Source organism: Lucilia sericata, unplaced genomic scaffold (assembly GCF_015586225.1).
Source record: "Lucilia sericata isolate MDLA Ls3-8-SP2 unplaced genomic scaffold, ASM1558622v1 Contig000632F_arrow, whole genome shotgun sequence".
Classification (NCBI taxonomy): Eukaryota; Metazoa; Arthropoda; class Insecta; order Diptera; family Calliphoridae; genus Lucilia; species Lucilia sericata.
The window spans coordinates 114,877-127,500 of NW_023994638.1; the positions used below are offsets into that span (position 1 = coordinate 114,877).

The 12,624-nt window shown below is 31.1% G+C and overlaps 2 protein-coding genes across 2 annotated transcripts; one reads left to right on the plus strand and one right to left on the minus strand.

Moving 5' to 3' along the window:
- Positions 1–804: 804 nt before the first annotated feature.
- Positions 805–1,653, minus strand: LOC119606882 (glycine-rich cell wall structural protein 2-like). Its single transcript, XM_037960536.1, has one exon. The coding sequence runs from the start codon at positions 1,508–1,510 to the stop codon at positions 875–877; it is 636 nt and encodes a 211-aa protein (XP_037816464.1). The 5' UTR covers positions 1,511–1,653; the 3' UTR covers positions 805–874.
- A 9,845-nt stretch (positions 1,654–11,498) lies between these two features.
- LOC119606880 (glycine-rich cell wall structural protein 2-like) lies at positions 11,499–12,510 on the plus strand. Its single transcript, XM_037960534.1, has 2 exons — positions 11,499–11,566; positions 11,625–12,510. Exons 1-2 carry the CDS (start codon positions 11,561–11,563, stop codon positions 12,429–12,431), a joined length of 813 nt encoding a protein of 270 aa, XP_037816462.1. The 5' UTR covers positions 11,499–11,560; the 3' UTR covers positions 12,432–12,510.
- The last annotated feature ends 114 nt before the right edge of the window (positions 12,511–12,624 follow it).

Genomic DNA, 12,624 nt, shown 5'->3' on the forward strand with positions numbered 1-12,624 from the left:
GTTAGTTAGTTAGTTAGTTAGTTAGTTAGTTAGTTAGTTAGTTAGTTAGTTAGTTAGTTAGTTAGTTAGTTAGTTAGTTAGTTAGTTAGTTAGTTAGTTAGTTAGTTAGTTAGTTAGTTAGTTAGTTAGTTAGTTAGTTAGTTAGTTAGTTAGTTAGTTAGTTAGTGTAGACGAGGTAAGTGGATTAAAAATTAGGTTAAATATCTCTTTTGTAAATTAAAAAATTATTTGAATCAATTAAAAATATGGTCAAATATGTATTCAATAACGAGATCAATCTAGTTTTCAAATGAATGCGTTCTTAAAGACAGACGAGTGTTGCTTATAAATCTGCGAGTATCGGGAAAGAGTTCCGTAGTTTCAGAGGAATACATTCTATCATAATGTCGATGCGAAGCATTTGCCTATACAAGAGGAGTGTATACCATTTTTGATCGGAATTGTAAGATCAGATGGAATGAAGTACTTCATATACATATAAATTAAAAAAGCCTGGACATTTAAGTGTCCACACGTGTAATATGTTTTTAATCAAACGGGCATCACACTGTTTTTTCATGCCTGCCGATTTCTTCATATTTACATCAACAATTAATGTATTTGAAGCACCATGATCTGTCGTGCGTTAAATTACAACAGTGGGTTTTAGGGGAGTTGAAATGAAAGACGAGACATTAATATTTTTAGATTGTAGTTAGACGATGATACATATACCAAATATATAAGATATGTGCCAATGTCGGATATGCAGCTCCAATCTGTCACCATGAAAACACATTCTTAAAGGAAACGAATTTTTTTTGGGACTAGTTTTTTACAAAATTTATTTTACAAAGTACTTAAACTAACAACACATTTTACAAATCCGATGGGTTTACCAACCATGCGAGTAACTACCACTCGATGATTGGGCACTGGCTGTAGCATAAGAACCACTGCTGCTGCCACCACCGCCATAAAGTTGATTACCACCTCCACAGGAGTTGCAACCACCGCCGGCACCCGGATGACCGCCATAACCGCCACCACCGCTACCATAACTACCGGCATTGCTAGAGGCATAAGAGCCTTGGCCACCACCGCCATAGCCTCCCTGACCGCCGTAACCTCCTTGGCTGCCGTAACCTCCCTGACCGCCATATCCACCTTGGCCACCACCACTATAACCTTGACCACCGTAGCCTCCATGACCACCGTAGCCTCCATGACCACCGCCGCCACCATAACCACCGCCGCCGCCACCACCGTAGCTAACAGGAACTTTTTGTACGGTATAGACGGGAACTTGTTTAACAGCTATGACTTGGTAGCCTCCACCGCCACCGCCTTGGTTATAGCCATGACCACCATAACCACCGCCGCCACCACCTCCGTAGCCGCCTCCATAACCACCACCAAAACCACCTCCTCCTCCGCCACCGCCAAGCAATAACTTCTTCTTCAATTTATGTAAAGTAGGAGTAGCTGTAACTACACCCACCAACAGCAGCAAAACTATGAAGCGTTTCATGGTAATCCTTTTTATCTAGATGTAAACCGTACCGGATCTAAAACTTTTTTAATAAAATGTTTAAGCACTAAATTAATGCTTCTTTATAGTACGTTTGATTAGAAACTTTGCAATAAACTGAAATGTCTGGATACAGAAACCTTCACATTTATACTCCAGCAGGGAAAATATATTATTCTAGGCATGTTTCTTTAAGCTTTTATTATCATTTTTGATTTTGTTTTGACTTTATTTCCACAATATTCCCAGCTATAATCTCATGCAGCAGTTTTGTATTGATTTAACATGATGTGTTTGTTGTTGTTGTTGTAGTATGAGGGTGCTGGTTGAACAATTATTGTGTCGTCATCAATTTTAATTCTAATGTCGTCATCAGTAGTAATTAGTTTTTAAATATTAAGATATGAAGTTGGAATTAGTATATCCATTCTGATGTTACGGAATAAGTGAGAGAATAAAAGGTTTAGAAGTAAAGTTAACAATCTCCATTATTATATCCTTTATCTTCGTGAGAATGGTATATATTAAATGTATACATACAACTAATTCTGGTTCTTATAGATAGCGGAGTCGATTAAGATATGTCTGTCAGTACGTCCGTCCGTCTGTCTGTCTGTCTGTCTGTCTGTCTGTCTGTCTGTCTGTCTGTCTGTCTGTCTGTCTGTCTGTCTGTCTGTCTGTCTATCTGTTTGTCTGTCTGTCTATCAGACATGCTTTTGAGTAGCTTCCTATAGAAAATCAGGAAAATCGGAAATATATAAAAAGATACAAAAGTGTAGATATGTCTGTCAGTACGTCCTTCCGTCCGTCTGTCTGTCTGTCTGTCTGTCTGTCTGTCTATCTGTCTGTCTGTCTGTCTGTCTGCCTGTCTGCCTGTCTGTCTGTCTGTCTGTCTGTCTGTCTGTCAGACATGCTTTTGAGTAGCTTCCTATAAAAAATCAGGAAAATCGGAAATAAATAAAGAAGATACAAAAGTGTAGATAGCTACTTTTGCTTTTTAAACTTTCAATTATCAAGTGTAGAGAATAATATAAAAAAACAAGTTCATTTAGAGCTTCTTCATTTATCATTTAAGGTGGTGTAATAGCTCACTACATCAAAGTTTTTTCTTCTAAATAGTTAAACAAAGAAAGTAATAATTTAAAAGACTGAATGACGACCGATATACATACATATGTATACTAAATGTTTAAAAGCTTTTGTAAAACCATTTTCCTTCTTTGAAAAATAAGACTGAAGTAACTGTTGAATTTTGTGGAATTATCAGAATTCCCCAGTATACTTCCCTTATTATTCATCTAGTACTTTATTATTATAATTTTCATAGTAGCTCCCCTCTTAGTCGTTTATGATCACTTAAATAAAAACCAAACAATTGTTTTTTATTTGAATTCAACTTATTATTGTAATCGTACAGAAATGACTATAATTAATTTCGAGCGTGTTTAATAGTTTGGGAAAACCAACGTTTAATATCATAGCGATTTATCTTTTTTATTTTTTCAATTTCTGTTTTGAATTATTTTTCGTTTTTTTTTTTTTTTTTCGTTTCAATAATATTTAAAACATTCTATAAATTAAGTTCTATAGTTCAGTAGTTCTATTTATTTGTTTCTATTTTTTTCGCTGACGTTAATATGTATTTATTCAATTAATAACCAGCAATTAGTTAATTTCACTTTCTATTTATTATTTTACAAATAAATGTATTTAAATTTAAGAATCATCTTTAAAGTAATTTGAAATTGTGAAAAATCTTACGTAGTTTTTGTTGGTAAATCCCCCTTGAGCCGGATAGTGAATGTGAAATTTTTGATTTGATATTAATTACAAGATAGTTGTATTTATTGTTTTGATTTAAGCTGTAATTGTTTTGAAGAAAACATCTTCATATTTTATTGATGCTTTTTACGAGGAAAAATACTTTAGTTTTTATTGTATATTAAAATAATTTATTTTGTAGTCATTAAATAATAAGTGTTCAGGTGTTTCTTTTTTAAAATTAAGACATTTAGGAAGATTGTATTTTGGCATTTTAGACTTACTTACATATACAAAAATTGTCTCGGATTTTTGCTCATATATTAATTATTTATAGACCGATCTTACTGATTTTAAATAGAAAACTTCTAGAAAGCATGTCCGACAGAATTATTTAAGATTTGGATTCCCAAGATAACTAGGGTCTGCAGAAAATTGATTTCAATAAACATACAGATGGACAGACAGACAGAAAGGCAGACAGACAGACATAGGTTAATCTACTCCACTATATATAAGAATCCAGAAAACATATACTTTATGAGGCCGGAAAACTATATATTGTAGAAATTACAAACGAAATGATAAACTTATATATACGAAGCTAAAAGTTTAAAAAAATAGAAATTTGCTGTAATAAGCTCTGCTTCGGCTCTGACGAATCATTTCTGTCTAAAATTTAAATATCTATTAATAATGATGTTGTTTGTAGTATGTATAAGTATATTTGTTTTTATTTAAATATTTATGAGGGTGTGTTTAATTGATCATTAATAGCTACTTATAGTTCTATTTTGCAATGCACAAAATTAACTAAGCCCTAGATTGATCATGTTTAAATAATAGGATGGTCGCTGAAAAAGTCGATTGATCGAGTATTTAGAAAAGTGTATCTTTTAAAATTTAGGAGAAATTAAATATGAAATCAATTTGTTGAACAATTTTAACTTTAACTAATATAAGAATTTTTGTTGTTGTTGTTTTAGTGGGCCTCCCTAATATTGGCATTAGAATAAAATGTCATACACATATAAATTAAAATATCGTAATTCTTGAACGAGGATTGCATTAATTGATTTATAACTTCACATCATTCCATCAGTTGCTTTAAATGATTCGAACACTATGGAATCCACATTGTAGGAGAAGTATCCTTAAAAGAGTTGGCAGATTTTTTCCACTTATTTATATAAATATGGCTTGAAATGCTTAAGGATTATTAGTATACCTAATGTTAATATAAGTAGTACTTGCCAGTGAGTACTGTAATTAATACTTTATTTGGAATAATGATCGATTTAATATTGAATGAAATGTTGGTGGCCATATTGATACGTCAGTATGGAAAAGGCTCTGATCCAAGAGTTACTTATTTAGTACGTTAGTTAGTTCGTTAGGTTAGTTAGTTAGTTAGAAGTTAGTTAGTTAGTTAGTTAGTAGTTAGATAGTTAGTGTAGTTAGTTAGTTAGGTAGTTAGTTTCGTTAGTTAGTTGTTTGTTAGTTAGTTAGTTAGTTAGTTAGTTAGTTAGTTAGTTCGTTAGTTAGTTAGTTAAGTAGTTCGATTAGTTAGTTTAGTAGTTAGTTAGTTCGTTAGTTAGTTAGTTAAGTAGTTAGTTAGTTAGTTAGTTAGTTAGTTAGTTAGTTAGTGTTAGTTAGTTAGTTAAGTTAGGTTAGTTAGTAGTTAGTTAGTAGTAGTATTAGTTAGTTAGTTAGTTAGTAGTTAGTTAGTTAGTTCGTTGTTAGTAGTTAGTTAGTTAGGTTCGTTTAGTTAGTAGTTAGTTAGTTAGTTAGTAGTTAGTTAGTTAGTTTAGTTAGTTAGTTAGTTAGTTGTAGTTAGTAGTTAGTTAGTTAGTAGTTAGTAGTTAGTAGTTAGTTAGTTAGTAGTTAGTTAGTTAGTTAGTTAGTAGTAGTTAGTTAGTTAGTTAGTTAGTAGTTAGTTAGTTAGTTAGTTAGTTAGTTAGTTAGTTAGTTAGTTAGTTAGTTAGTTAGTAGTTAGTTAGTTAGTTAGTTCGTTAGTAGTTAGTTAGTTAGTAGTTAGTTAGTTAGTAGTTAGTTAGTTAGTTAGTAGTAGTTAGTTAGTTAGTAGTATTAGTAGTAGTTAGTTAGTTAGTTAGTTAGTTAGTTGTTAGTTAGTTAGTTAGTTAGTTAGTTAGTTAGTTAGTTAGTTAGTTAGTTAGTTAGTTAGTAGTTAGTTAGTTAGTAGTTAGTTAGTAGTAGTTAGTTAGTTAGTGTTAGTAGTTAGTAGTTAGTTAGTAGTTAGTTAGTTAGTTAGTAGTTAGTAGTTAGTTAGTTAGTTAGTTAGTTAGTAGTTAGTTAGTTAGTAGTAGTTAGTTAGTTAGTTAGTTAGTTGTAGTTAGTTAGTTAGTTAGTTAGTTAGTAGTAGTTAGTTAGTTTAGTTAGTTAGTTAGTTAGTTAGTTAGTTAGTAGTTAGTTAGTTAGTTAGTTAGTTAGTAGTAGTTAGTTAGTTAGTTAGTTAGTTAGTAGTTTAGTTAGTTAGTTAGTTAGTTAGTTAGTTAGTTAGTAGTTAGTTAGTTAGTTAGTAGTTAGTTAGTTAGTTAGTAGTTAGTTAGTTAGTTAGTTAGTTAGTTAGTTAGTTAGTTAGTTAGTTAGTTAGTTAGTTAGTAGTTAGTTAGTTAGTTAGTTAGTAGTTAGTAGTTAGTTAGTTAGTTAGTTAGTTAGTTAGTTAGTTAGTTAGTTAGTTAGTTAGTAGTTAGTTAGTAGTTAGTTAGTAGTTAGTTAGTTAGTTAGTTAGTTAGTTAGTTAGTTAGTAGTAGTTAGTTAGTTAGTTAGTTAGTTAGTTAGTTAGTTAGTTAGTTAGTTAGTTAGTTAGTTAGTTAGTTAGTTAGTTAGTTAGTTAGTAGTTAGTTAGTTAGTTAGTAGTTAGTTAGTTAGTTAGTTAGTTAGTTAGTTAGTTAGTTAGTTAGTTAGTTAGTTAGTTAGTTAGTTAGTTAGTAGTTAGTTAATTAATTCAACATCAAAATTTTATCTTTAGCATAAATTTATTATAAAACCAGTCTTATTTAATTCATGAATATTATTAAAATATTTGCGGATTTTAAAAATAGAATTTTTATTTTTCAAATAAAAATTAGTAAACAAGAGTGATCGAAAATCTAGGCACAATTTTAATTCAAATTATTAATCACAGTTTGAGAAATTTAAAGGTTTATATTATTCATTAAAAATTATATTAAATCTCACAATAAAAACAACGTAAATAATTTGATTTGTAAACAATTTCTTTGAATTCATTACTAACTCAAAAATTATTTAATTTTGTTCTCTTTAGAAATGATGTAGTATTAAATTGTTTCACCATTTTCTAGCATACGAGAGTTTGTATAATAAGATCATTTTTTGTCCGCGCCATATCTCGCACCAATTCACAACCTGGGAAATTAAATTAAGAACTCCACACACGTACTCCACCCAGTAGTTTGTTAAAAACATTTGGAAAAGTATGTTGATGAATATTAATAAGTTTTTATATTGTATTTTTAAAAATTAAAGTTTCATGAACTGATACCATTTACATGACCAGCTCTCGTGCGTATGTTTTCATTATTTTATTTTTTTCTTTATAACAAAACAAAAGACTTAAGACAGAAGCGCAGCTTATTAGTTTATAATAGAATTAACGCATATTAACCGATGAAATGATGTTTGTTTGTTGCATTTAAAAGCTTATGATAAATTGTTGTCAACTTTTTATTTTTTGAATTTTTTGAATGAATCAACTAGTGTTTTTTGACATTAGGGAGTCACTTGAAGCGCAAATGTCTGCAGCTATAAAAATTTATTGTTTAAAGATTTCCATTTCTATACCTATACATATTTTATTAATCATATAAATTTTAAAATATTGTTAAAAAAATCCTATTCTAAATACTTCCTTCTTATTTTTTACTCCAAACCTGAAGTTCTTGATTAAAGCTTTAAAAAACTCCTCTTATTCATTTACATGACAAGCGAAACCAATCAAAGTAATTTTAAACATTTTATACAAAACACAATTGTTATTATTACAATAGCTGTCAAACATAAATCTTTTTCTTACTTTATATCTTTTTTGTTTTCAAAAAAGCCATAAAAGACAATAAACTCTAAAAACATGACTCACGTAATAAAAGAAGATACAGGTATGTTTCACTACTTTACTTTCATTTTTACGTACTTGACATTGAACCTGTTTAACCCATCGATTTAAAAACACAGTAAGTGAAACCATAAAAAACTTAAGTTAAGCTTTTGACAAAAACTTAAAAAAGCTTTTTATTCATACTTAACAGAAGTGTTGTTATGACTGTTAATAGCGCTAAATAGAGCCATCTTTTGCTAAATACAATACAATTTGTAAAAGTTTTTAATATTTAAAATTTATTAAATATTTGCTAAGCTTTACTTAACAAAGAATAAAAGCTTAAAAAATATAACAAAAATATTTTATAAATATGGAAAACTCCGTTACAATTCAAAAAAATTAATAAAAAAAAAATCAAAGTATTCTATTACACATTTATGCTACAGAGGCATTTTATAATTTTTATTATTTGCTTGGAATAAATAAAAGTATGGAAATTAGTATATGTATTTGTAATTATTGAAGTGCGCATTTTGTTTCAGCTTAAAACAATGAGTGATTAAACAAATGCGTTAAGAAATAAACTTTTCAATCAAAATTTTGCAAACATACATATTTCATTAAAGTTAAATTCAGAAAGATAAAGAAACATTTAATTTCTTATTCAAACAAACAATTGGATGAATAATTATCTATTTAGTCAGAAAAATCAAAAGACTTAAGACAAAAACTTGTTAACTATAAACACAATTATATCTATCAATAAAAAAATTAAGAAATTTGTGTGACATGATAAATTATAGTTAATTGAATATTATATAATTTATTTATTGTTTTATTAACATCGACTTAAGTGGTTAAATCCACACTGCACAGTGGGACAAAATTAAAATCGTATTATTAGAAAATATTTTTAAAAATCAATATAAAATAAAACTTATTTAGAACGGAACTAGAAATGAACTGCACATTGGGACAAAAGTGGAACTGAACTAGAACTGAATTAGAACAGAACTAGAACAGAACTAGAACTAAACTAGAACTGAACTAGAACTGAACTAGAACTGAACTAGAACTGAACTAGAACTGAACTAGAACTGAACTAGAACTGAACTAGAACTGAACTAGAACTGAACTAGAACTGAACTAGAACTGAACTAGAACTGAACTAGAACTGAACTAGAACTGAACTAGAACTGAACTAGAACTGAACTAGAACTGAACTAGAACTGAACTAGAACTGAACTAGAACTGAACTAGAACCGAACTAGAACTGAACTAGAACTGAACTAGAACTGAACTAGAACTAAACTAGAACTGAACTAGAACTGAACTAGAACTGAACTAGAACTGAACTAGAACTGAACTAGAACTGAACTAGAACTGAACTAGAACTGAACTTGAACTGAACTAGAACTGAACTAGAACTGAACTAGAACTGAACTAGAACTGAACTAGAACTGAACTAGAACTGAACTAGAACTGAACTAGAACTGAACTAGAACTGAACTAGAACTGAACTAGAACTGAACTAGAACTGAACTAGAACTGAACTAGAACTGAACTAGAACTGAACTAGAACTGAACTAGAACTGAACTAGAACTGAACTAGAACTGAACTAGAACTGAACTAGAACTGAACTAGAACTGAACTAGAACTGAACTAGAACTGAACTAGAACTGCAACTAGAACTGAACTAGAACTGAACTAGAACTGAACTAGAACTGAACTAGAACTGAACTAGAACTGAACTAGAACTGAACTAGAACTGAACTAGAACTGAACTAGAACTGAACTAGAACTGAACTAGAACTGAACTAGAACTGAACTAGAACTGAACTAGAACTGAACTAGAACTGAACTAGAACTGAACTAGAACTGAACTAGAACTGAACTAGAACTGAACTAGAACTGAACTAGAACTGAACTAGAACTGAACTAGAACTGAACTAGAACTGAACTAGAACTGAACTAGAACTGAACTAGAACTGAACTGAACTGAACTAGAACTGAACTAGAACTGAACTAGAACTGAACTAGAACTGAACTAGAACTGAACTAGAACTGAACTAGAACTGAACTAGAACTGAACTAGAACTGAACTAGAACGAACTAAACTGAACTAGAACTGAACTAAACTGAACTAGAACTGAACTAGAACTGAACTAACTGAACTAGAACTGAACTAGAACTGAACTAGAACTGAACTAGAACTGAACTAGAACTGAACTAGAACTGAACTAGAACTGAACTAGAACTGAACTAGAACTGAACTAGAACTGAACTAGAACTGAACTAGAACTGAACTAGAACTGAACTAGAACTGAACTAGAACTGAACTAGAACTGAACTAGAACTGAACTAGAACTGAACTAGAACTGAACTAGAACTGAACTAGAACTGAACTAGAACTGAACTAGAACTGAACTAGAACTGAACTAGAACTGAACTAGAACTGAACTAGAACTGAACTAGAACTGAACTAGAACTGAACTAGAACTGAACTAGAACTGAACTAGAACTGAACTAGAACTGAACTAGAACTGAACTAGAACTGAACTAGAACTGAACTAGAACTGAACTAGAACTGAACTAGAACTGAACTAGAACTGAACTAGAACTGAACTAGAACTGAACTAGAACTGAACTAGAACTGAACTAGAACTGAACTAGAACTGAACTAGAACTGAACTAGAACTGAACTAGAACTGAACTAGAACTGAACTAGAAACTAAAAAACTGAACTAGAACTGAACTAGAACTGAACTAGAACTGAACTAGAACTGAACTAGAACTGAACTAGAACTGAACTAGAACTGAACTAGAACTGAACTAGAACTGAACTAGAACTGAACTAGAACTGAACTAGAACTGAACTAGAACTGAACTAGAACTGAACTAGAACTGAACTAGAACTGAACTAGAACTGAATAATTGAACTAGAACTGAACTAGAACTGAACTAGAACTGAACTAGAACTGTGCTTCTTTTTTAAAATTGATATAATATTAATGTAACAACAAGGCTATCTATCCTTTCTTAATTTTTTTAACATCTATGTGGTATCATTGGGTTCATTAAAATATTATAATTTTAAATTTTATTCTTACATTATTAATTGTTTGTATTGAAATACTTAAACTCTTATAAGTCTGTAATTACCTAATTCATATCAATTTAATTAACTAACCTGTTGGATTGAATATGAGTTCTTCGAAATATTACATATCTTGATATTTGAAAAGTTAAACGATTTTACAAATATTCCACCTCTCAATTTCTTGATGACGCAAAAAAGATTTTTAATTTCAGAAATAGGTATAAATATGTATATTATATATATTTAATAAAGAAATTGAATAATAGTTAAAATATTAAAAAACTGGAAAAACATAAATATATATTGACCGATAATTGATCCACAAAATAACATAATGTTTTCTTCTTTGAGCAGTGTCTGCTACATTTTATAATTTTGTATTATCATTTGTTTGCTTTTGGAATATTTATATATTTTACCATTAATTCTATAGTTATTTCTACTGTGTGTTGTGGCCAAATTTAAAATTAAATCTCATACTAAATTAATTTAAAATTAAAACGGAAACACTTTCTAATCTTGCACTTTATTTAAATCGTTTAAAAATGATATTGACATTTTCCCCCCTACGTATCGTGTTAATCGATTAAGTTTTTCACCTTTCAAAACTAACCTAACACAACAACAATTTGCAAATAAATAAATCCCATTTTGAAGTCAATGATTGGTTATTAATATTCGTTAATTATTATTGTTAATAAAACATTTTGAAGCTAGACGACTTTTAACCCCCCCGTTGATTTTAAATGATCAATAAGAACATGAACGAAAAAGTAAAAAAAATATAATTAAATAGCACAATCAATTAAAACAAAAAAAAAATTAGAATCTTTTAGCAAAAACTGCAAAAACATTAGTTAAACATTGATTGAATGAAGATGAAAAAATAAGAAATAATTATTGCAGAAAAAAACCCAAAATAAAACAAAGAAAATTATTTTTTAGCAGAAAAAAAAATTTTAAAAAATATATGCAGAAGATTTATGATTAAGAATAATTCGAAAATGTTAATTCTACTATAAATTGCAAACACTTTTGAGTGATTAAAGTATTCCAACATTCAAGAGCATTTGAAGTGGATAAGCATTAGAAACAATTTTTAGAAAAATGAAGGTATGGATAACATTTCCTTAAAAAAATAAATTATATTATTTTGTTTTCTTTGCTGCAGGCTTTCGTAGTGGTTTTAGCATCTTTGTCTGCTGTTAGTGCTGGTGGTGGCTATTTGCCTGGCGGTAGACATGGTGGCGGCGGTGGTGGTTTTGGTGGCCATTCATCAGGCAGTTTTGCTGGTGCCGTTAGCAGTGCTCATAGTGGTGGTTTCGGTGGCTCTGTGTCTAGACATGCTAGTGCTGGTCATGGTTCTTTTGCTGTACCAGCAGTTTCCTATGGAGGAGCAGGTGGTCATGGTGGCGGTTTAGGCGGTGGCTTAGGAGGCGGTTTAGGAGGTGGTTTAGGAGGCGGATTTGGTAGCGGTGGTGTTTGGGCCGGTAAATCTGTAGGTGTTGGTGGTGGTTACGGATATGGTGGCGCTGGTGGCTTTGCTCGCAAATCTGTTAAAAGTTTTGGTATATCTAGCGGTGGTTTTGGTGGTGCTGGTGGCCATGGAGGTTATGGAGGATCTGCTAGTTTAGGAGGTCTCGGTGGTTATGCCTCTGGACTTGGCGGTTCAGGTGGTTATAGCTCTGGACATGGTGGTTATGGTGCTGGCGGTCATGCTGGTAAAGCTATTGGTGGTTTTGGCGGCGGCTCTATTGGTTATAGTTCCGGTGGAGCTGGAGGTCTTGGCGGTTATGGCTCTGGCGGCTATGGCTCCGGTCATGGTGGTGCTGGTGGTTATGGTTCCGGTCATGGTGGTGCTGGTGGTTACGGTTCCGGTCTCGGTGGTCATGGCGGCGCTGGCGGCTATGGCTACGGAGCTGCTTCCGCATCTTCTTCTGCTTCCTCTTCTGCCTCTTCAGGTTGGTGGAAACAATAAGTAAAGTATTATCATTATTTTTTAAACAAAAAATTTATGTAAACGATATTTAATAAAAGACCTTTGTGATCTCTAAGAAGAAAAATTTTGTAATTATTTTCAATGTTTTTTGTAACTGTTGTTTTTAGTTTTAAACCACATTTGACATAACTTTTTAGGGCTTGTTTATGTTTAGTTTAAAACTATAAATATT

Coding starts and splice junctions, on each gene's coding strand:
- LOC119606882 (XM_037960536.1), bottom strand. CDS start 1,510: ATGAAACGCTTCATAGTTTTGCTGCTGTTGGTGGGTGTAGTTACAGCT.